General features: G+C 41.0%; 1 protein-coding gene across 1 annotated transcript in view; it reads right to left on the bottom strand.

Annotated features, from left to right (window-relative positions):
* The window catches only part of ARHGAP15 (Rho GTPase activating protein 15), a 320,905-nt gene extending 300,265 nt beyond the window's left edge, over window positions 1-20,640 (bottom strand). Inside the window, exons 1-2 of the mRNA XM_066553615.1 lie at window positions 20,580-20,640; window positions 3,779-3,958 (exon numbers count right to left, since the gene is read on the bottom strand). Coding sequence (XP_066409712.1) covers window positions 3,779-3,958; window positions 20,580-20,603 — 204 coding nt within the window. The 5' untranslated portion in view covers window positions 20,604-20,640. The remainder of the gene's footprint in view (window positions 1-3,778; window positions 3,959-20,579) is intronic.
* Between the last annotated feature and the right edge of the window lie 1,110 nt (window positions 20,641-21,750).

The raw sequence follows: 21,750 nt of genomic DNA, 5'->3' as shown, positions 1-21,750 counted from the left end.
TGCCAAGTCTTATCAATTCAATGTGATTTAGTGTCATTTTAATTAAATATCAGGATCTACTTCAGGACAATCTATACAAACAAAGCCTCAAACTTGACTATAAGCTTGATTTGAAGTAAACATGTACAAGCCCTGCAATTTCAAAATATGGCTCAAAAACTCTGCTAAACAGAAGGTTTATATTTTTAGCAAATTTATTTCTGTCTTTTTGGCTAGCCATAACTTTGGCAAGTGTTCTATGATCACAGGAGTAAGAAACAAAAGAAGATTGCTTCCCATTTCTCTGATAATGTATTAGGGAGATAAATAAACCTACCAGTTTGTTTAACCTAATCAGAGAAAGCTCTAATACATTAACATTTTGGAATGTCTAAATACGTTCTAATTCTTAATATAGACACCGATAAAAAAGACATTTCATTGTTTGAAGTTGTTCTGAATGAAGCAAAATGCACTTCCCTGGGGTTTAACAGATGAAAATAGCAAATATTCATTTACATTGCTAGTTCAGACAACACCATTAAGCACAGAAAGAGCCCTCACTTGCCACAGCCTGTGTCCAGCTTTGTGATTTGTGCTCTTTAGACTTTACATTAATATCAATTTCAACCTTTGCACAAAGCTCAGGCATTTCCATTGAAATAAATAACACGAACCCCCAATAATCTCTTGCATGTTTAGTTCCTGCCTCCCACATTTGCATCTGCACCACTATAAAATGCACACGTGCATATGGCCCTGCTGATGTATGATGCACACCCTTCCCTGTCACCCTACAGAAAATAATCTGTCCACCTTCAAAAGTATAGCCCCAGGTGTGCTCAGAAGCACCACAGCACATGCTTCAGACTACAGCAAATCCCTCAGAGAAAATTAGGCATTTTTCTCGTCTATAAATCACCACTCATCTTTCTACCTTTGTGCCTGGTTTACGCCCTTTATTGTCCAGAATGTGCATTTCCTCTTTCCAAATAAGTTTTAGAAATCTATATTTCTATTGGTTGTTCAAAATGTGCCAAAGGCTGATTGCCTTAATCCACTAAAGCCAGTAGGTTTTGCATAAGTTGAGTAAAAAGGATTTGACCCATTTATTAATAGAACAGAGTGTATTGCACACACCAAGCATGGACAGCAAAAGGGTGGTATGGAATCCTTTATCCAGCTGCCTCTAGTTTTTTTCAAAAGAAAAATCTCTCCAATCATATGACAAAAAATAGTCAATGTAAAATAGAAAATAAACATAATCAATGGATGCCTCATGGATTATATCCATCATCTAAACAGAGGCAGACCGTGAAAACAGAAAATTTCCAAGTAGAAAGATGAGGATAAATCCTTTTTTTCTTCAAGCACAAAATAATTAGCTTTGATTAATATTCTGGTAATATGCGTCTTTTAGCAGGGATCTGCATGCCTCTAAATGCAGAAGTGAAGACTCTGTAGAAAAGTGTAACGGGAAGAACTCTTCAATTTTTTAAAAAATATTATTAAACTTATATAAATACACATTTATGCCTGCGTCAGCTGGACCCTTCTTTTTACAGACCCTTGGAAGGATAGGAGATACTCCCCTGCATTACTTTCCCCCCAATCCTTCCCAAGTCACATGCCCAGATATGTCAGCACACGGCCGATACACACAATTGGTATTTCACTGCTCCTTTAACTCGCTGCATTTCAAGCCCACAGTTGAAAGCATTTGGATCCTTGGGAATTTTTGCTTTTACTTTGGGCGTTAGCAAACAACTTTAAGAGGCTTATTTAAGTAAATACGCCCAAACACTTTCAGCCTGTCAATATCTAGTCAGAAAATTCTGCATGGCAAAAAGAGATGAAAAGAATTGAAACAGAAAGGAAATTAGTAGCATGGCAAGCTTTCAATCTATTATGTCGGAGCCAAGTTTGCTTGGTAAAATGACATATACTCGGTAAAATTCCGCTTTTATGTAATTAGCTACTAAACAAATGCAACACAAAGCAACTTTCCAGCTCCCAGCCAATGAACATATATTGCACCTGATGTGGTTGTTGGGATACAGCAGTGAATATTTATGTCTAATTTAACTTTTTAGAGCCCTTGCTCTGTAACAGTCCAGCATACTATCCCCCAAACTAAAGTTATGTAACAAGGTAATATCAACAATGAGAAACTGCATGATAAAATCCTGCCCAAAAGTGAAAAATGCTAATTTTGTCTCATTTAGCAGCTGGATACAGAAATGCTCATTAGTTTTAAGAGGGTTAATCCTTTTAACTTTTGCATATTGATATGCCAATTATGCCTAATTGTACAAGAGGCATCAGTCAAGGTAATAGTGCATAAACACATGAAAGTTATTAAGTACATCCCAACATGTAATAAAGTAGGTGTTAATTGGTAGCTGAGTTCTGCAGGCTATTGAGGTGGATAATTCATTGAGAGATGGATCACTTGTAATTTCTCTACATAATTCCTTTTGCAGTCTCATGCTGTGATGTTTTCATGCTTGTCAAAAACAACTGCAGCCTAGTGCCTTTTGTTAAACACAGCCAATAAAATGTTAGGCACCATTAAATATACTTAACTTTTAAACTTTTTCAAAGGTACAGTTCTTCCTGTTATTACATTACAATATTCCCAATGAATTATTATAAGCAGTGTTCCAAGTTTTTGGTGGAGGAGCACTGCAAGTCAGATAAAAGGAGGAAACATATGTAGTGTGTCAGAGGCAAAGAATATAATTTAAATAAATGGTAAATGGGTATCTTATCAGCTGCTAAGATCTAAACAGATTTTTCACTGCAGAAATATAAGGAGAAATGAGTTAAGTTACACCAGAGAAATTAATTACTAGAACAACATATTTCTAAATAAGTCTAAATTCTGAGGTTTAATTTTGAGTAAAAAGGAAATACTGAAGGTCTTGTGGCTTTCCTCCATTTAATAACTTTGTCAAAAAGCTGAATATTTTATAGGAATCCATTACATCAACAGCAAAAAAATTATGGTTGGCATGGTTGTGAGAAGTGGCTGAGATCTGGGACTCTGTCCCCAGCTAACAGAGTTTTCCCCCTCATTTGCATTCTCTGACAACAAAATGGATCTGGAGTCCAAAAAAGTGGCTAACATTGCATAAATAATTTTGTAACATCATATGGCCTCAGCTGCAAGTTGCCACCATTATGGAAGAAAATTAACCAGGGGAGACTCATACCAATCAGTTTGTTTAGTAGCTCACAAGGAGTACAGGGGCAGGGATGCAACTGGCAATAGAGTTCATCACTAACTATTTAATTTGAAAAAAAAATGCTAATGGATAAAAAAACAACTCAGCTCCTTTGACTCTGTTTACTACTGAAATAACAGCATATGTTCAGTGTCTGATTTTTGTGCAATTCATTCAGTCTTAAAGCAAGACTTTTTTTGTTACAAAGTAATTTGCAGAGTTTGAAATTTCCATTTGTTTTATTCTGTCTGCCTTTTGAGAAACTGTGATATGTGTCTGAAACTGGAAGTGCTATTCTCTACTCACTTAAGCCTTACTTAAGTGCTGTTGCAACTGAGAGTTGAAATGCTGAGTAGATGTCATGATCATGGCCACCAAAGCCAAATTCTGTATTTCATGAAGGAAAACTGTTATTCCAACGCCTAGAGATACTCCTAAAAATGTATTAGTGACTTTAGATCCCTCCTTTCAAAGGATAATAATGGAACCAGTGTCTTAACGTGCATAAAATAAATCTGTAGATTTTTAAAAAATTGGAAGACTCACAAAATATTTAGGAGTGTTTTACTTACGGGCTCGGCGACTTTCACATTCTCAGAGAGAATCATAGATTTGCTTTGGCTCAGCCTGTCGTGGTGACTGTTGGAATTTTTGATCCTCATTTGAACAGCCCCTGTGCTATGGTGGGAAGGATTAGGCTTTTCAGAGGCTGTATCAGAAGTTGAAGACCTTTCCATGGTTGCTGGGTTGACCTGAAGAATGTGAAATAAGAGCATTAATCTAGGGACTCCCCATACAAAAACGTATCAATGCCAGGACTGTGTCACTGCAGTCAGGAGAAGAAGCTGAGTTGTCTTGCTGGCAAGATCTTGATCATCTTTGAACACCAGGATAACTATCAGCTGTGTCAGCCTGCAGTTTTATTATTGTCCTTATCACCCTCCCATCCAAACTGCCTTGGAAGAGTTAGTTTATGTAAAAGATTATCCTTATCTCAAAAGCCATTCTCCTCCATGGTGTAATCTCCCTGCAAGCCTCTGCCACATCCAGCTGGCAGCCACTCCACTTTGTCTTTGGCCCTGCTCACACGACACATTTTAAATCTTGCAAAGGGAAAGGACAGGCTGTGAAGCCAATTAACATATCTTACCTCCACAGTCCCACACGGGCCAGCTACAAGTGCATCTCAGGGCCACACTGAAACCCTGCAGTGTCCTGGAGCTGATAAAATAGCCCTTAATTTTCACAATCTTACCAGCAGCATGGATGAGATTTTTTTGTTTCTCTGTCCATTTTTAAAATCTGAAATTGAGAAATGGCTGAGCTCTCAAACCCTTGGATGGGTAGTGGACCTGGAGTGATCACAGTGCTGCAGTTCAACCTCCCATTTTAGTGTTAAAACAACTCAACTAACTCCCTTCTAGCTATTAAAAACTTTTTTGGTAGGCAAAATTGCTTTATATTTCCTGTAAAAAACACCAAGACAGTGATGTACAACACTTGCTCTGTTTTCCTCCCCCCTTGCTCACCCTCGTACTACTACATGTAGCTCGTGGGTGCAGCAATCTACTGAGAGTCACAAAAAACTGGCTCTTTATATTGCTGTGTAACCACATGAGAAAATGTGTAAGGAAGAGATACTACACAAGCTGAAAAAGCTGGTTTCCCAACTATGGAGCCAGGGAAATGGAAATCCATTTAAGTGCAGTTATAGTATAAACTGTTGAAGAATCAGCGTTTTCCAAATGGGTTGGAGAGCATGGCTATTTCTAGCAGCATCCTGGCAACTTCTGAAGGCTCTGAGAGATTAAATTCCTTGATTTCAAGAAAGCCCATTACTGTGAAGACATCAGAGCAGAGGAAGAGCATTGTCCGGGTGTGAAGGTGGGAGAGGGAGATGGGCAGCTCTGCTGCACATCTCTGGGCAGGACCACAGCCTGGGCAGGTGGGAGGACACAGCTCCCACAGCTTCAGCCTCTCAGCACTGATAAAACCATCCCTCACAGGAAATTGCCCTAAATGTAGAGGATGATGACAACAGGTCATGCAGTCAGAATGGCTGAGGGTGGAAGAGAACTTGGTAGGTCCAACCTGATCAAGCCGGAGCACCTAGAAGTGGTTGGCCCATGTCCAGAAGACTTTTCATAGAACCACAGATTTTTTGGGGGATCAGATCACATCAAAGATCACATCTTTCCAACTCCCCTGGCATGGGCTGGGACCTTCAAGGGAATTTATTTGCATTCATGATAGCACTCTCGACAAAAGAAAGGAGTAAGTGCTTTAATATTAGCCCATTGCTCACTCAACATGATGTACCATGATAGAAACACTGGATTTAATCCAAAAAAATCCATACCAAAAACAAAGCTTGTGCCCATTGGCTGTTTCCTGCATTGACTCAGTTACTCAAGGATCCCCACAGAAGCTGAATTCTATAACCCTCAGGTTATAGAAATTAGATTAAAGCTGTTTCATGCTACTTAGGAGCATGCCTGCCTATGGCTGCTGCAGAGCTGGTGTATTGCACTTGAGAAAACTCTTTCCATGAATCTTTGGTGGACAGCAATGTGTGTTCTCCCTCCTCAAGACACTTCTCACCACCCTTCAGAGCAGTCAGCACCCAAATCCATGTCACAGGGATACTTTGCCATTTTGGCAGTAAGGACTGCAGCAGCTCCAAGCAGGAAATTATTTTTTCTCTCCTCCTAAACTTGGAGAGTCAAACCATTTTGTATTTCATGTTGGTATCAAATCAAAATTGCTTCTCAACAGATTTTCAGTAGGCTCCAGGCTGGAGAGCGGATCAGACTCGAGAGACGAGAGCAGCGCTGGCTCTGTCACGGATCCAATGTTTGGCTGGAGCACATTGCTCAGATTTTCTTCTGAAATCTCCCACCTATAAAGCTCTGACATATCCCTTCTCGGGAGCATTATGAGTTTTAATTAGGTAGTCTCTGCCTGGTGTTGTCAGTACACGACGTGCCATAAAAAAGTTCAATAGTGTGACAAAGTCATGCCCTGGATCACAAGTAGGAACACAGTAAATGGCAGGGCTGCAAAGACTTCTGAAATTCTTGGTTCTAATCTCATTGAACCTTGCTTAATTTTCCTGAAATTTGAGCTAATTTGCATACATCAGACTATTACAAGGAGGCTTTCCAAGATACTAAAATTACAGGAACTACTATAAAAGAAAACAACAACAAAACCCAAAATGGAGCATTTCCACCATTAGGTTTGTCACAGTGTAAAACACAGTGAGATCCTGCAGAATATGGAGGAAGTCTGCATAATATGGAAGAAAGGTACAAAAGTTGTGCCCTTAGGAATTTCAGGTAGGAATCCTTTGCTGTCCAAGCTCCAGGCAGGCTCCTGACAGCGTTACCAGCCCTACATGCCAGTAGATGGCACCCTGAATATGAGCTCCACAAACGCAACAGCACGACATTTGCATTTGCAAGGAGGATTTGGTAATCCTCATACTCTGCCCTGCCTCTATTGTTTGTTTGCTTATGCTTGTTCTTTTTTTTTTTTTTTTTTTTTTTTTTTAATAACAGAGGGGAAGACCATCAGGAAACAGATAAAATGTTGTGAGAAAACATAAAAAGGATCCTATGCTCTGCATTTATGAGTTGGTCCTTCCAAATTGTTATTAGAAGCACTAGGGCCAAGATTGGGCCCGTTTTGCAGGGGAATTTGTTTCACTTCCTTTGGAAGGCAGAGCTGCCAAGCCCCATGCAACTGCTTGTGCGGCACTCCATGTCCATTATATAATTATCTAATTTGCCTTTTGGCAAACAGTTAGCATTTGGATATAAATTTCAGTTTTGAAACCTCCTATGGTTGATTTGCTAGAGAAAGGCATTAAACCAAGACAGAATTTCCCCTCCTCTCCACCTTGCTGTTTAGAGTGTTCCTGGAGTAAAGGGGCGGGATTAACTTTGAGACATTAACCTAAGAGAAGGGAAATAAGGGTACACACTCAAAATTCCTCTTGGAAATACCTGGTTTGGGGCACTGTGGAACAGAAGGGGCAGGTTGGTAAAGGGTGAGGAACAGTCAGGGGCAAGAAAAATCCTTGACATGAGGATGGATGGATGATGCAGGGAGAGAAAACTGATTCACAGAGCTGGGAAAAGAGGTTACAGTAGGTATGAGGAAGGAGAAATTTAATTTCTGGAGAGTAGGTGAATCACTTACTTATGGGGTAAGAAACACCACTGAGCTGAAGGAACAAAATCCCCTTTTTGGCTGTGGCAGCAGAACCAATTTAGTCCTACACACCCAGTCACTTTCAGAGATATTTCAGGTCAAAAGCCTTCTTTTCAAGAGAAGGGAGAAGTGGTTCATCCTTTAATGAAATTTGCAGCCTCAGTGGGCCAACTCTTGCAAAGACTTTTCCCACAGATGGGTCCATGTGTTTGGAATGCTCCAGGAGGATGTAAGTCTGCTCCAGCAAGTAGCATAGCAACCTCGTAGTGCAGCAGATTGAGTTAAGCCAGGCACCAGCTACAGGGGAGAGCTGGCTGATAAACATTCAAGTGGCATTTGACAGTTCCTAAAGAGTTTAAAACTCCAATTTCTAAATGTACAGCTGACTTTCAAACACATGGTGTGGAAATAATGAGGGTTGTAGAGGTGAAAAACGGAAAGGTTATTGCTGATGCAAATCCACAGACAGCAAAGCCATCCCAGTTCTGAGAATCCAGCCCAGGTTTAGAGAATTGCATAGCAAATGGTGAAGATCAGATCTCCTCCTTCCCCACAAAGTGTTGGGAATTGCCAAAACTGTTCACCAGAAGATTTTCTTCAACATTTCATTTAAAAGTAGAGCTTTCACAGAATCATGATGTTTGATAACAGTGAAAATATGTCAATTATTTTTGTTTGATGGGGAAAAAAATATTTTCTGTTCTTTTGAAAAGAGAAAGATGACAATGCAAAGAAAAACGAAAGCAAACTCTTCCATTGCAATTTAGAGTTTCTATCAAAAAAGCAAAAATACACTTTTTAGCTTTTTGAAAAAATGAAGATAGTGAATTGCTCTTATCCCTACCATTCTTGCATCTCTTGTAGCCGAACTATGGCTTCTGTCCCAAAATAACTCTCTGTAAGTACTGCCCTCCTACAGCACCTCATAGACCTAGAATGAGTTTCATATTGAATTTATCAGTATTTTAATCCATTTTGTACATGCTGCTTTGTCCAAAAAGTGACCCTGTAATGAGTGAACTGATTGGTATTAGCCAAGAACTTTATTTCCTGAGTTTTTGCTGCAGTACTGGTAAAGTCAGTATTTAGATTTTCTACAAAACAGGGAATTAATTTTTCAAGAAACAGGAAGATAGCAGTATTTCCAAAATTTGGCTTGAGCTGTGCTACATTTCCTGCAGCCACATACAGTAGAAGACAGAATGCAAAAGATAATTTATCAGCATCTTGTACAAGGGCAGCTGTGGCTGCCCCATCCCTGGAAGTGTCCAAGGCCAGGTTTGATGGGGCTTGGAGCAACCTGGGATAGAGGAAGGTGTCCCTGCCCATGGCAGGGGGTTGGAACAAAATGGTCTTTACAGTCCCTTCCAACACACATCATTCTAGGTTTCTATGATTAAACAGTGATAACATGCATTTTTCTCAAAAAAAGGAAAAAAAAAGGCTAATTATTAGAACTAAAATTTGTTAACTATTATAACATATTTTTCAGTATTTCTAAATAAGCTTTTAATTTCTCCCACGTTTTCTCCTTATGACTTGCACCACTGTCAAGTCAGAAGCAGAATGAGCATGAGAGTTCTTGACACAGCAGAGTGCAAACACTGCAAAATTGAAGTGCATCTTGTTGCATTGACTGATTTAAGTACTTTGCTCAAGAACACACAGTACTTGAAGAGCATGGACAAAACCAGTATCACAGAAGGATAAAAATCAGCACTAGGTTCACCATCACAGCAGACCTGTGAGCCTGCAAAACCACAAAAGTGGAAGCAGAAGTTGCAGTTAACAACTGAAAAAAACAAGAGAATGCCAGACATGTGTTGAGTTGGAGCGCTCCCGTTTAGGAGAATGTGTCAGTGTGTCTGTGAAAGTGCTTATCACCAAAATCAACACACTTATGTACATAGTGCTGCTGTTAGGTTTTGCCCTTGGCTACAGTGATATTTCTGCAGAGGCACAGCTCAGGGCAGCAAGTGCCTAAACACAGGCAATGATGGTAAAAAAAGATGCACAAATGAAAAAAAACTACACGTAAAGAGGTAGAATAGCCAGTAAATTGCTCCATACTTTGGTAGGTTTTTTAAATTTTTCCTATCTGCACTTTGCTGTGTCCATTTTATTTCAGCCATCCCCACGGTGCTGCTCTCAGAGCTGACACATCACACCCCTGTGCCCAGGGCAGGGACACAGACAGGAAAGGCTGCTGAGGGATGCAGTGTCCTGGGCTGGTGCCCCGGAGTGTCCTGAAGCCAGTTTATCTGAGTACTGGAAAGCAGAGGAACCCATTGGACTGAAAATACCAAGCAGATATAACCTTCCTATGCCTTTTCATTTGCAAAAATAATATCAGGTACTTAGGAAGCAGGATTGATTTCAACCATCCTTCCTACCTTTAATCAAAGCAGGAGATCAGAAATGACACAACATCAGCACTGCCTGGTTCTTTACCCCACTTTTGTTGCTTTATACCAGATAGACAATAAACCAGAATTTAGTGCCAGGTTCAGCCTGCTGTAAAATGTTAAATGTCCTAAACTCAGCAGCTCAGTTTCCCATATCACCCAAAACTGCAATCTCATCTCTAAGTGGATGCACCCTACAAAAACCGTGTTTATCAACATTAATTATCACAACCTCTTTTAATTTTTTACCCTGTTGCAGCCATATTAGAGTTTTGCTGGTGTCTCAGAACAGACAACACACAGCAAGGATCATGGAGCTCCTCTAAAAGCTGGCTTTGTAATTTCTCCTTTCTAGTCCAGTACTTGTGGACTTTCTGCAAATAAAGGCAGAAATGGCCCACTCCAATTTATATGTACAGTACCCAACTCTCTGCTGTGGTCAAAGAGAAGAGCAAATCATCTTTTATGCTTTGTTTGGAGCCATATCTCACTGTCCAGAATTTCTCTGTCACCATGTGTGGCATAAGCTGCCCAAACCATTATTCACAATTTTTTATGCTCTGAGGTATATCATTCAGTCTCTATGAAGGATGCACCTAAAGGCAAATTTCTCAACACAGCTTGACCCAAATCATAGAATCAGAGAATAATTGAGCTTGGAAAATGCCTCAAACATCATCTGTTGACAGGTCCATCACTAAACCATGTCCTGAAGCATCACATCTCCATGTTTTTGAACACTTCTGGGCACTGTGATTCCACCACTTTCCTAGGCAGCCTGTTCCAATGCTTGATCACCCTTTCAGTGAAAGAATTTTCCCTAAAATCCAATATAAACCTCCCCTGACACAACCTGAAGCCATTTCTTCTTGTCCTATCACTTAGCAGGCCATCAAAGTAGTAACTCAATACAAGAGTAAAGCATTAAACAAATCTTTAGGCTGAAAAACCTTAAAACCTTTGTGAGATTATCTGTGAGATTTTAACCTGATCCTTGGCATGATGACAATTTCAACCTCTCTGATTTATTCTCTTATATCAAGAGAGGGTTACATTTTACAACTCTTGGTTAGCAACTACATAATTCTCACAACAGAAATCTCATGTACCAGCCTAATATCCAATAGGAACAAAACGTGTTTTCATATAACATAATTTTTTTCTGGCTTGTGCAGTACAGAAAAGGTGGTTCCAGGCAGGTCACACAGGCCTGATTGTGATTTTGAGTTCCCAGTGACCCAGCTGAGGCTGATGGAATCACAGCTGAGCAACAGCAACTTTGAGCACCCCTGAGGAGGGGAGATAAAGCATTTATTGCATTATGGATCAGGCTGGGAAATGCACTTTGTAACAAGAGGGAAGGGCACAGACTTGCCCCATGGTACAGATGCAATGGCTTTGTTTAATTTTGGGTCTAAGAGCGTACTTAAAGTTTGGTTTTTTGATGACTCAGTTCCTAAGAATTAAAGTATTGGAGCGTGGTACTTCATTTCTGAAGGTTTTCCACACATATTAGGGATATGTTATTCTCTACTTAGAGCAGGTCACAGACCACATAAACACAGTCTGCACCCCACAATACCTTACAGACTTGTACAATTGGTGCTTCAGTGATTTCCTGTCCATTGCCAGACGGGCTAAAACTATGAGTGGCTTATTGATGTGAAGATTGACTGCAGCCTTTTTCTATTTTTTCAACAAGTAATAGCAATCCTACAAAATAAATTAAAAAAAATAAAAAGGATAAAATATAATAACAAAAGGTTTATATCAAGTTTCTCTTTCTAGCAAGTGACAGAAAAATATCTTATCCAAATATAGTCAATCGAAATATTATTAATCTTTAAAAATTTTTGCTCTATTTTTCTCCAGGATTGGATGGAGGGAAACATGAAGAGAGAAAATGTATGTGCCTCTTCTGGACTGGCAATGGTTATCAATGATGATTTAGAAGGGGACTGAAGTGCTTCTTTGTGTTATTCTGGAATTTCATAGAGGATGACAACCTCATAGTCTGTTCCCTTCTATACATGTGCATTCTAACCATTCCATACAAGGGTTTTCAAACCCTTAAAAAAAGGAGGACAGAAGACAAAGGATAAGAGGGAAAATCTGCTTGGTCTCTATAGGGCAGAGGCCTGCTCCCTCTGGAAATGCTTTCCTATCTGGCTGGAAATATTCTGAAAATTGGAGAGAGGATAATGGGACAGGTACTCTTCCAAAGTTTTGTGGATACAATGACAAACCCTTCACATCCACATTTTATGACTCCAGATCCAACAACTCTAATCCTGTAATGCTCCATGACCTGCTGTCTGCAGGTCTTCCCTGCACAAACAAAACCTGCTTGGAAATGTCACTGGGATATTATTGAAAACAACAAAACCACATTTAATAGGCTAAAAGAAAGTCATCAAGTGACTTCATCAGGTCATGCCTCCTCTTAGCACCACTTAGTTTCCTAATTATGTTACATGGGAAAGTCTCAGCAAAGGTAGCAGTTGTTTCCAAAGTTCTTCTGTCCTGGTATATCATATGGGACAGCATAATGGAGTCTATTTTCACCATTCCCATGTCAATTCACTATCTCAGCTCCCAGTGGAACTTGAAGCTAAAAGTATCCTTTGTGTACAGTTTGGCCTGCAAATGTTCTGGGAACAGTTGTCCATAGTAGAAATTCAGTTGAATATGTAAAAGAACATGCCTGAGGAAAAAAAAAAAAAAAAAAAGAAATGCTACTTCTAGGTCTTCCTGCTGGCAGCACCTTTCATTTCTTTCTGGATTGCTTCTGATCCAGGACACCTGCCTCTATTTTCTGTGCTGTGCAAGCTAGACTACAACCCTTCTGATGGAGAATATTGGTTCTATAGGTGCAGTATTAAAACCAATCTGTGAGTTATCCTCCCATGCACAGCACTTCCAATTCTTCCAGTGGCCCTGAGCAGCCAGACCGAATGATTTGGACATGAGACCAATGGCATTAAGTAATTTACAGCAGCATAAAATTTAGTGACAATTTATAATTCATGCATTTAATTGGCTTAACACTAAATATGACCTAATAAGTGCTAGAGGAGAATGTTTGGTTATTCCTGACCTGTCCTATCGTAAGGAGAAGAAAATTTCCTTCTGCCTCCTTCCTTTATTCTAAAGTTTTATTTACTGCAGATAAATACAGAGTAGAGCCATGGCTTTGCAGACACCTCAAGACTGACAAGTCTAAACTCATTTCACACCTGCACCTGATGCTTGTTCATGGTAACTTTTTAGTCTAAAGCTGTCTAATTCAGAATTAAAAAAAAAAAAAAATCAATGTTTTCTCTAGGAAGATCACATAAGAATCACAAATTTTCCCCGGTGCTTGAAAGAAATCTGTTCCTATAGCCTAAATGTTCAGAAAAGTGTTGTTACTTTTAATGTTGCCAGATCTGGAGTGATGAGATACTATGAGAAAGGTTATTCTTGCCGTATTTACAGATACAAGCAGAAGCAGAAGTGACAGAAATTTCAAAGTAAGGCTGCTTGAAATACTTCCAGCTCAATTTTGCAGAACTTCTCCTCACAGAGATTTGGATATTCATCCAAGCTTTCCATGCTTACCTGAACTAGACATGTGGTGATGGTAATTTTGGAACAACCCAAACTCTCTGGAGAAGTAGAAGAGTTTGTACCACAAGACGAACTGATGTATTAGAAAAATATTTTTTAAACACCTGTAAGCTTGCTGCAAGTAGCCAAAGAAACAAACTTCCTGTGAGTTCTAAATTTCAGAGCTTTGCCAGCAGAACATTTTGGGCTTAATTTGACAGGGGCAGGAGTGTCGCAAGGCCTGCTTGGGAAGGGTGTGACAGCCCCTCTGTGCCCTCCCCACAGCTCCACTGCATGATTCATTGGGAGGAGGCATTTCAGGTTCACCACTGAGTAAAACTACACACAAGTTTTATCTCACTCTACCTCTAAATCAGTTGGGCGCTGCTGAACACGTGGAGCAGTTGCAAGTCATGGCTCACTTTGCCCTCCATCCCTCAGCTCCTGCAGCACCACCATCCCCTTCACCAGAAAAAAAATGCCTTCTTGAGTTCTGTAAAGCCTTTGGTGAAGCAGCAACAGCAGTTTTAACCTCTTAGAGTATCCGAGACCTCCTCAGCTTAGCAGTTTCAATGCACATTTGCTATGTCTTAATCCTTTTTGCAGTTCCCTATACCCATCATCCCACAGAAGACATCTGTCAAACTGAGATACTGAGATTATTGAATACCACGGGCTTTAAATCTTCTCAGACTTTAAAAATAAATTAAAGAATAAAGTGAATTTATGATGAACTTATTTCTCTTTTTATTTAAAACTTACAATAACTTTTTTTTTTTTTTTTTGGCTGACCCTGCCTGCCTCAGTAGTTCTACAGAGAGGAGGCTTGTCCTTTACTGGAGCAGAGAGATGCCCTCCCTCCAACCCCCCTGATGATGTTTGATTTCCTGTGCTGTGCACATGAAGCAGTCCCTCCCACCCTCTCCCCATCTCCCATCATCTATATCTGCAGCAGTTTTTCTGCTGTGATCCTGCAGCTGTTCCCTTACTTCTTCTCACTGCTCCCACTTCCCATCTGAGGGAGGAAAAAAAAATCCTCCAGACACTTTTAATCTGTTCCCACACTCCATCCCCACTTTCCTCTGCAGAGCTCCTGGTGCTGCACTTCCAAGAGAGGCTGCTGTGAAATGCAGCAGAGATGGCACCTACAGCTCTAGGAGAAAACTTCTGAGCTGCGGCAGGAACCAGGAGGGGAAATTCTTTGTGGTTTGCTTTGAGCAAGCCCCTCTTCTGCATTTCATGGGGCCCTCAGCTTGCTTTCCTCTGCAGCAGGAGTGTCTGCCCCAGCAGCACGTGGCAAAGAGGAGACAAAGGCCCTTGTTCTGCGTGATAACATCTGATATCACATTGTGCAGCTGAGGTGGCTGCACAGGGAAATACCAAGGGTGCTGTGCTGTCAAAAAAGTTAATTTCATAGACTCATGTAATGGTTTGTGTTGCAAAGGACCTTAAAAATCATCTATTTCCATGATGGTTTTGATGGCACAAGTAGTTTGAGCACAGGCTCTGTTAATTATATTTAATTTTTTTTTTTTTCTGCAAATGAAATTCTTTAGCAAGGGACCAGAAGACTTTATCTCACTGAGGTGCTTCAGGGTGGTTCCAGGAAACCTTGTACACATTTTCTGCAGGCCAGAAGGCCACAGCCACCTGTGTCTCAGCACAGATGTGCTACACACAGCCAAAGTCAATGCCAATGGCACCAGGAGCACAGCAGAGACACCTGCAAGCAGCAACACTCATAGTGAGACAGTCACAGCCATTCATCTGTGCCCAGCACTGTTCAGGGCAAAAATACTTAATGACTATTACATTTCCCACTGGGTTTATGAGGCAGCATCCTCAAACCCCTTTCTGGATGAAACAGCTGCTCTCAGCTCAAATGAACCTCTGCAGTCCTGTGCACCTGAGTTAAAATGTCCTTAGACTGCATCGACATTGTTCCCTAAATACCTGAATCTTGCTGCAGGGTGCAACTCTGATAAGAAATATCTTCATTTAACTTCTTTCATTCTTTTATTCTATACAATTTTTGCTCCACATCTCAATAGATTCCCTCTTTTCAGCTACCCCCACATTAAAAAAGGCTTTACAAAACACCCAAACTTCAGAAGAAAATGAGAACTAGGAAGGAAGTTTTCAAATTCAAACTCTGTGCAGCAATTCTGAATGTCTCAGGTGTCTGTGAGTGCATACTGCTCAAGCAGGAGCTAATGCTGGACTGTCCAAAGGAAATGCAGGAATGGGTTGAAGACATCACTCCCTCTAAGCTTCTGCTGAAGCTCGGGGCACTCCTTGCCTTTTCCAGGGTTTAGGATTAATGAAGGAGGGGGAACTGACATGCTTTCACTTGGGCTGTTTCTGCTCTCTTTGGCACTCCAAGAGCAGATGGATGGATTAATGCTAAATGGCTTAAATCTAAATCTAAAAACCATCACAAGAATTTGATTACTCATTACTATACTTTGTTGGGTGGGTTTTTATTTTGGTCTCTTTTTTCCAATAAATTAACCAAGAATGCAATGTACTGCTGATAATGGAAACATTAATATCTCTGGATCAAACCTCAGCACTACTCAGCCCAGCACACAAATGGCAGCACATGCCAGAACTCTGAGAGATGGAAAGGCTGATGTGACACCCTCCCAGGTGTAAAATATTGATTAATTCATAGCAAAACTATTTGTTAGAAATGCATTTTTTTGAGAGAGAAATGCGTTTTTGAGGAGGCTTCTGCTGGTGTTTGCTGTGGGTGTCCATGGTGTGGCCATGGGCCCCTCCTGTGATGTTTGTCTGGGTTTGGTTCTGAGCCCCAGCAGAAGCAGCAGAGACTCCAAAAAGCTGAGCTCTGACACCCAGCAGGCTGGGGACAGACCCACCAGCCATGGAGGGGACAGAGCCCTCTCAGAGACAGAACTCCAGAGCGTCAACTGCTTTCACAAAATATCTCTGTCATTTCCTTCCTCACCCCGAAAGGAAGAGTTTGTAACATCCTGAGTAGCAAATAAACAAGTTCAGGTGCCAGGGCTGTGTCCTGCCCTAGAGCACTTTCAGTAACTGGTATCTGATTCAGCACCAAATTCAGAAGAGGTTTTGCTCAGGGTGTGGCAGAAAAAGAAATCCAAAACAAAGAACAAGCACATATTCACAGCATGTCTCTTCAGCTCTGTACCCTGTTCACTTCTGTTTTCCCTTCCTCCTCACCTCAGGTTGCAGGTGTACTGAAAACTGATGGATGCTTTGCAGAAGGAATCATAAATCCCTTTGAGTTCATCTGCTCAAGGACTGCTTACTGTATCGGGCACAAGGTTTGGGAGCAATATTCATGAAAACCACAGTAGAAACCCACAATACCCAGCTTAACTGCAGGTGAATGGTATAATATCTGTCAGTCTCCAATGGCAGGAAGAGTTATATGGATCTTAAACAACCTACCACCAACCATCAAACTCAGTTAATTTATTGAAGAAATGCTTCAGTAAACACCTGAGCACTCCCTGAGTTAATGCAACACACAAAGTAGCTTAGCAGATAATTTGGAGAATATAAATAGCTATTTAAACCTCTGCTACCTTTCCTACTTAGTTCTCAAAACATTTCTTTCTCATAAGTAAGCTGAGTGAAAATATAGACAAATTAAGAGAAAAAGGTCAAATTTTTTAAGCATATATGAATTTTGGTTCCTAGTTTCTGCAAACAGGATTTATTTTACATGTGCCAGATGTCAACAATTCCAGATTACTTTAATATGGACCAATAATGCCCTGAAAAACTTCTCCAGCATGGCTTGGCTGCTTCCACTGACAGCTCTTGCATGGGCTAGATTTGCCCCATTGTCAGTTTGAAACATCTAAACATCTGAAAATTATTTCCTAACCCTCTTAATGAAAATCCAAGTGCTTTCCTTTTGCTCCTGTCTCAGCCAGCCTGGAAGTTTGCAACCCAGGGAGCTTCAAGTTGTGACGAAGATGATGCAAGACTGTGACACTCACTCCTTAGGTAAAAAATAGCTCTGCATCGAGGAAGTCCCAGTGTAAATGAGGAGCTAGCAGCGCTTGTTTTGTAGTGAGTCTCCAAAACAACCTTTTTATAGTATTTCTCAAAGCAGGGAGGACTGACAGAGGCATGCTGAGGGTGTGAAGGCACGATCCTAGCACCCAGCACAGCAAGGAAACCATCTCTGTCCTTCAGGGGCTGCTGAGAGTGAAATTCAGATTCACTGGTGGAAGCAGACCCACCTTAAGAGAAGGTTTTAGAGCAGGTAACACCAAAACCTCCTCACCTAGCCCAAGACCCCAAATTGTGAAGGCAGCAAGGCATTCAGCCCACCCTGACCCTCAGAGGTCATCACACCAGTTTGATGGTGACAAAAGCTGGAGGGAGCCACCACAGAATGGGAAAGGAACAGTTTTGTGCAGGTTGCGTGGCCTGGTGGGGAAATCTGCTGCAGTGCTCTGAATGGCACTTGAATTACCATGGAAAACCTGGGCCAACATTGTATCCAATCTGCCTTCTTCAAGATTTATACTACCAAAAAAAATGAAATCAGGAAAACCATCTGCATGGAACAGGATCCATCAGCACCAATTTCTGCCTTTGTAGCACTGAGAAACAGGTTTCATGCATCCATAGGGAGCTCTTAGGAGCTAAGTGGAATGTAGAGACTTTAGCTGGAGCTCAGGTGATGCTTTATTTTGTTTTTAAAAGAGATCAGCCCAAACAGCAGCAATAGAGAATTAAGACACGTTCTGCAGAACTGCTGTGTTTCAGGTTAAAAGTTAGGAACACACTTAAGTACATCAAGAGATGGTTTTTAGCCCCACACAGGCTTTAACAGCTCATTAAATGGTTAACAGCTCATTAAATGGTTAACAACTCACACTGATTGATCTGATACAGCACAGATCTATCTAACAAAAAAGAAAAAAATCAAGAAAAATAAGCAAGTATCAGAATTACACATAGTGAGCATCATAAAACATCAAAAAACCCATAAAACTCTGCCTATAGCCCACTATCCTGGATGTGATTGAGCAAAACACACCCCAATAAAGCAGTTAGCATGGCTCAAAGCCTAGTAGCAGACAGCCAAGCTTTGGGCAGTACAGCCAAAGCCATTCTCACTGCAGCACTGGAGATCACCAAGGGAAATCCATCCCACTGCATGGGATGCTGCTTCTTACACCCTGTCCTGAAGCTCAGTGCTGCAAAGGAGTTATTTATGGGACCGGAAACAGACTGAAAAATCCAAACCAGAGCTGTTGGAATTCTCCAGCACCACGTTGGAGGTTGTAGAGTTTTGCCACCAGGAGGAAAATTCAAGCATGCCCCTGTCACCATTTTATTTTCTGTTTCCTGCTTCACCCCAGGTAGGGAGGAACATACCCAAGGCCAGGTCACAGCCCCCTGGTGACAGGGACTACCAAGAGTGGCATGCACTCAAGCCTGGTTGGAAGAAGATGTAGAATCTTTTCCAAACCAGGATATCTTTGTGTCAAAGCAAAAAGAAGTTTCTACAACAAATACTATCCAAAAAAAAGCTTTTTTTTTTGTTTTGTTTTTTTTTTGCAATTCAATAATACTGTATAGCAGGAGCTTTAAAATACAGAGTGCTTCTGCTGTTCACTCTCTTTGGAAAAGAAAATGAACAAATGTACGTCACAGATGTAATTGGATGGAGAGGTAAATTGAACAAGACATGCTTCTTTAAAATGAATTTGCTTTGGACACAAAGAGGTAAGTTGCAGAGAAGGGGAGAAAATAAAGACATAAAACTCTGAGAATTCAAGCTACTTCACCAACTCTCACAGCTCTTTGGAAAATGCATTTTAAATTACTCTAAGACTCTGCAGCAGAAACATAAAAATCACGACAAACACAGCCCAGGAAGAGAACATATTCTTTTTATACAATTTCCCTGTCTGTGCTGATTTGTGTATGCAGGCAGGACAGCTTTTTTTTTTCTCCAAAAAGTACAGAAAATATGAAATGTGATCTTCCAACATTACACTAAAATCTGTCTCCAATTAGTATGCACAATTCCAAAATGAGCTCTGAGCCACGTGTGATATCTTTCAACTCTGACCCATATTTCCAAAAAAACCCCAAGTTGCCTGTTTGGAGAAGGCAATCAGTTACAAACAGGAGCACAAGTCATAAAGTTTGCAGCAAGCTATGTGTTACTGGAATAAAAAACCTTCAGCACAAAACAAGCCTTGCTAATTCTGGCTCCCCTTTATGTGGACCATAATGAAAATGTTTTATTGTGTTATTTGAGCATCTTCCTGAAGTACTATTTCTTTGCAAAGCTGTGCAGGCCAAAAAGTAGTTTGCCTACCAACAGCAATGCAAAGGTGTCTTTGCTGAGGGAAAACTTTGTGGTCAGGACATACAACCCTTTTCTGACCAGCTCTGAAGGATGAATTAGTCTGGGTTTAAAGAGCCCATGCAGGAAACACACAGCCACGACATCCCCATTGAACAGCTCCACCATCAACTGCCCATAGAGGAGCCCAGGATATTTTGTGTAAGGTGTCCTCTATGCCCCATGTTCTTTTCCTACCTGGCAAATAATAGAGTGGTATCAAACTTCTTGATATTGAGTAGGGCAAGAAATCCCTCTATCAACATCTTCAGACTCTAGAAATACCAAAACAACTAGATACCTCCCCTTAGCACTGACTTTTACAGCATCCATGGCTACTAAGCACATCCCTCATGGTCACCAGCACAGGAGCCAGGTAATCAAACAGTGCTAAACTGCACTCAGGAAGGGCAAATGCTGGGAAAAGTGACCTAATCTCATTTCCCAGCCACTGCCACAAACTTTTCTACATTTTTGGGGAGAGCTAGTTAGTTCCATGTGGGATATGAGAAGGGGTTAGTGGTTTGGGGTACTAGACAGGGTCAGGTAAAGTTGCCTCCTGCACAGAATGCAACAGATTTGCTAAACTCCGAGCACTGATTTAAAACATCATTTCACATCTGTATCCTCTACACTTTTCTCCTTGCTTTCAAATCCACAAAGGCATATAGAAATAAAATAATTGTGCAATTAAACCAACACGATTTAAATGCCTACGAAATGCTTGTAGCTATGATTATTTTAAAAAATTTCAACAACAGGTTTCCCAAACTGCACTGAGATGGATCAGAGTCTCCTTACCTGCAGCCTCAGAGACGTTGTCATCTCATCTCAAGCCGCCATCAACGAGCAACAGTTTTAACTATTTCAAAAGAACGGAAAAGATCAAGGTCACATGTCTAGAGACAGCACTTGAGTTAGTCCCACAGCTCGTACAGAGTGAAAAATAGCAGGGAAAAAGTAAAGTAAAACCACTTCCTGCAAGAGCAGAAGTGCACCATCTTACCAGTGAGTGACTTACATCTAGAGGTTAATGCAAAATTCTTCTGGATTGGAGAAAAAGAAAAAGATATTGTAAAGTATGAAGGTAAAGTAAAGCAGCTTCTTTGTGAAAATTGCAGCAATCAGGGAAGGCTAGCTTTTGCAAAAGGTAAAGATGAGGTTTAAAAGGAAATGCTGAAAGGAATTACGATTCTAAGCCTTAAGACAACTTCCCTTTTCTTGCCTTCAATGAAACCCTTTGAGTACTGAAATAAATAGCTTGCAACAAATCTGCTTTGCTATTTTGAAAAAATAGCTTTAGTAAGCAGGACACTTACTGTACTCTTATTTAGATTAATAAAGTAACAAGTTCTGGACAATCAGAGACTTTGCTTCTAAAAAAAACCCTGGCAGAGGTCAGGCAGGCAAACACTTCTGTTTCTTTTATTTTCTGCTTCAAGACTTCTCCACGAAGCAGCCCATGGAGAAGCAGGGGCACACGCAGCTGCCACCCTGCGTCACTTCCCGCAGCATCCCACACCCCAATGGTCCCTCCCAGGCAGGGGGAACCCAGAGAAACACCAGATTCAGGCACAGCTCTGGGCCTCTGGGGCTCTGGGAACACCCCTTCCTTGTAAATGCCTTCATCAGCACCTGCCACGTGGCTTTTTTTTCCTTTCAGCAAGGAGCAATAATATATTTCTGGTCTTTCTAGGTCATGTTGCAAACTGGAGCAGTGGGGATTCCCATGCAGGGCAGGGCTGTGGTGCTGTGGGACAATCACAACGCTGCTCAGGCTCAAGAGCTCTCTGGTAATGCTTTGGCAGAAAAAGGGGTCCTGTTTTGGTTGTGTCCCACAAAAAACCCACCAAACACCTGCCATATGATCTGAGAAAATCATGGCTGTCCTGATATTTAGGGTTTTGTTCCAACAGTGAGGGAAAATGAGCTCTGTTGAGAAGTGGAGCCCCTCAGGAAGCTCTGTCCCATC

The sequence above is a fragment of the Molothrus aeneus genome, chromosome 7, assembly GCF_037042795.1.
Source record: "Molothrus aeneus isolate 106 chromosome 7, BPBGC_Maene_1.0, whole genome shotgun sequence".
NCBI lineage: Eukaryota > Metazoa > Chordata > Aves > Passeriformes > Icteridae > Molothrus > Molothrus aeneus.
This window is presented reverse-complemented; position numbering and strand designations above follow the sequence as displayed.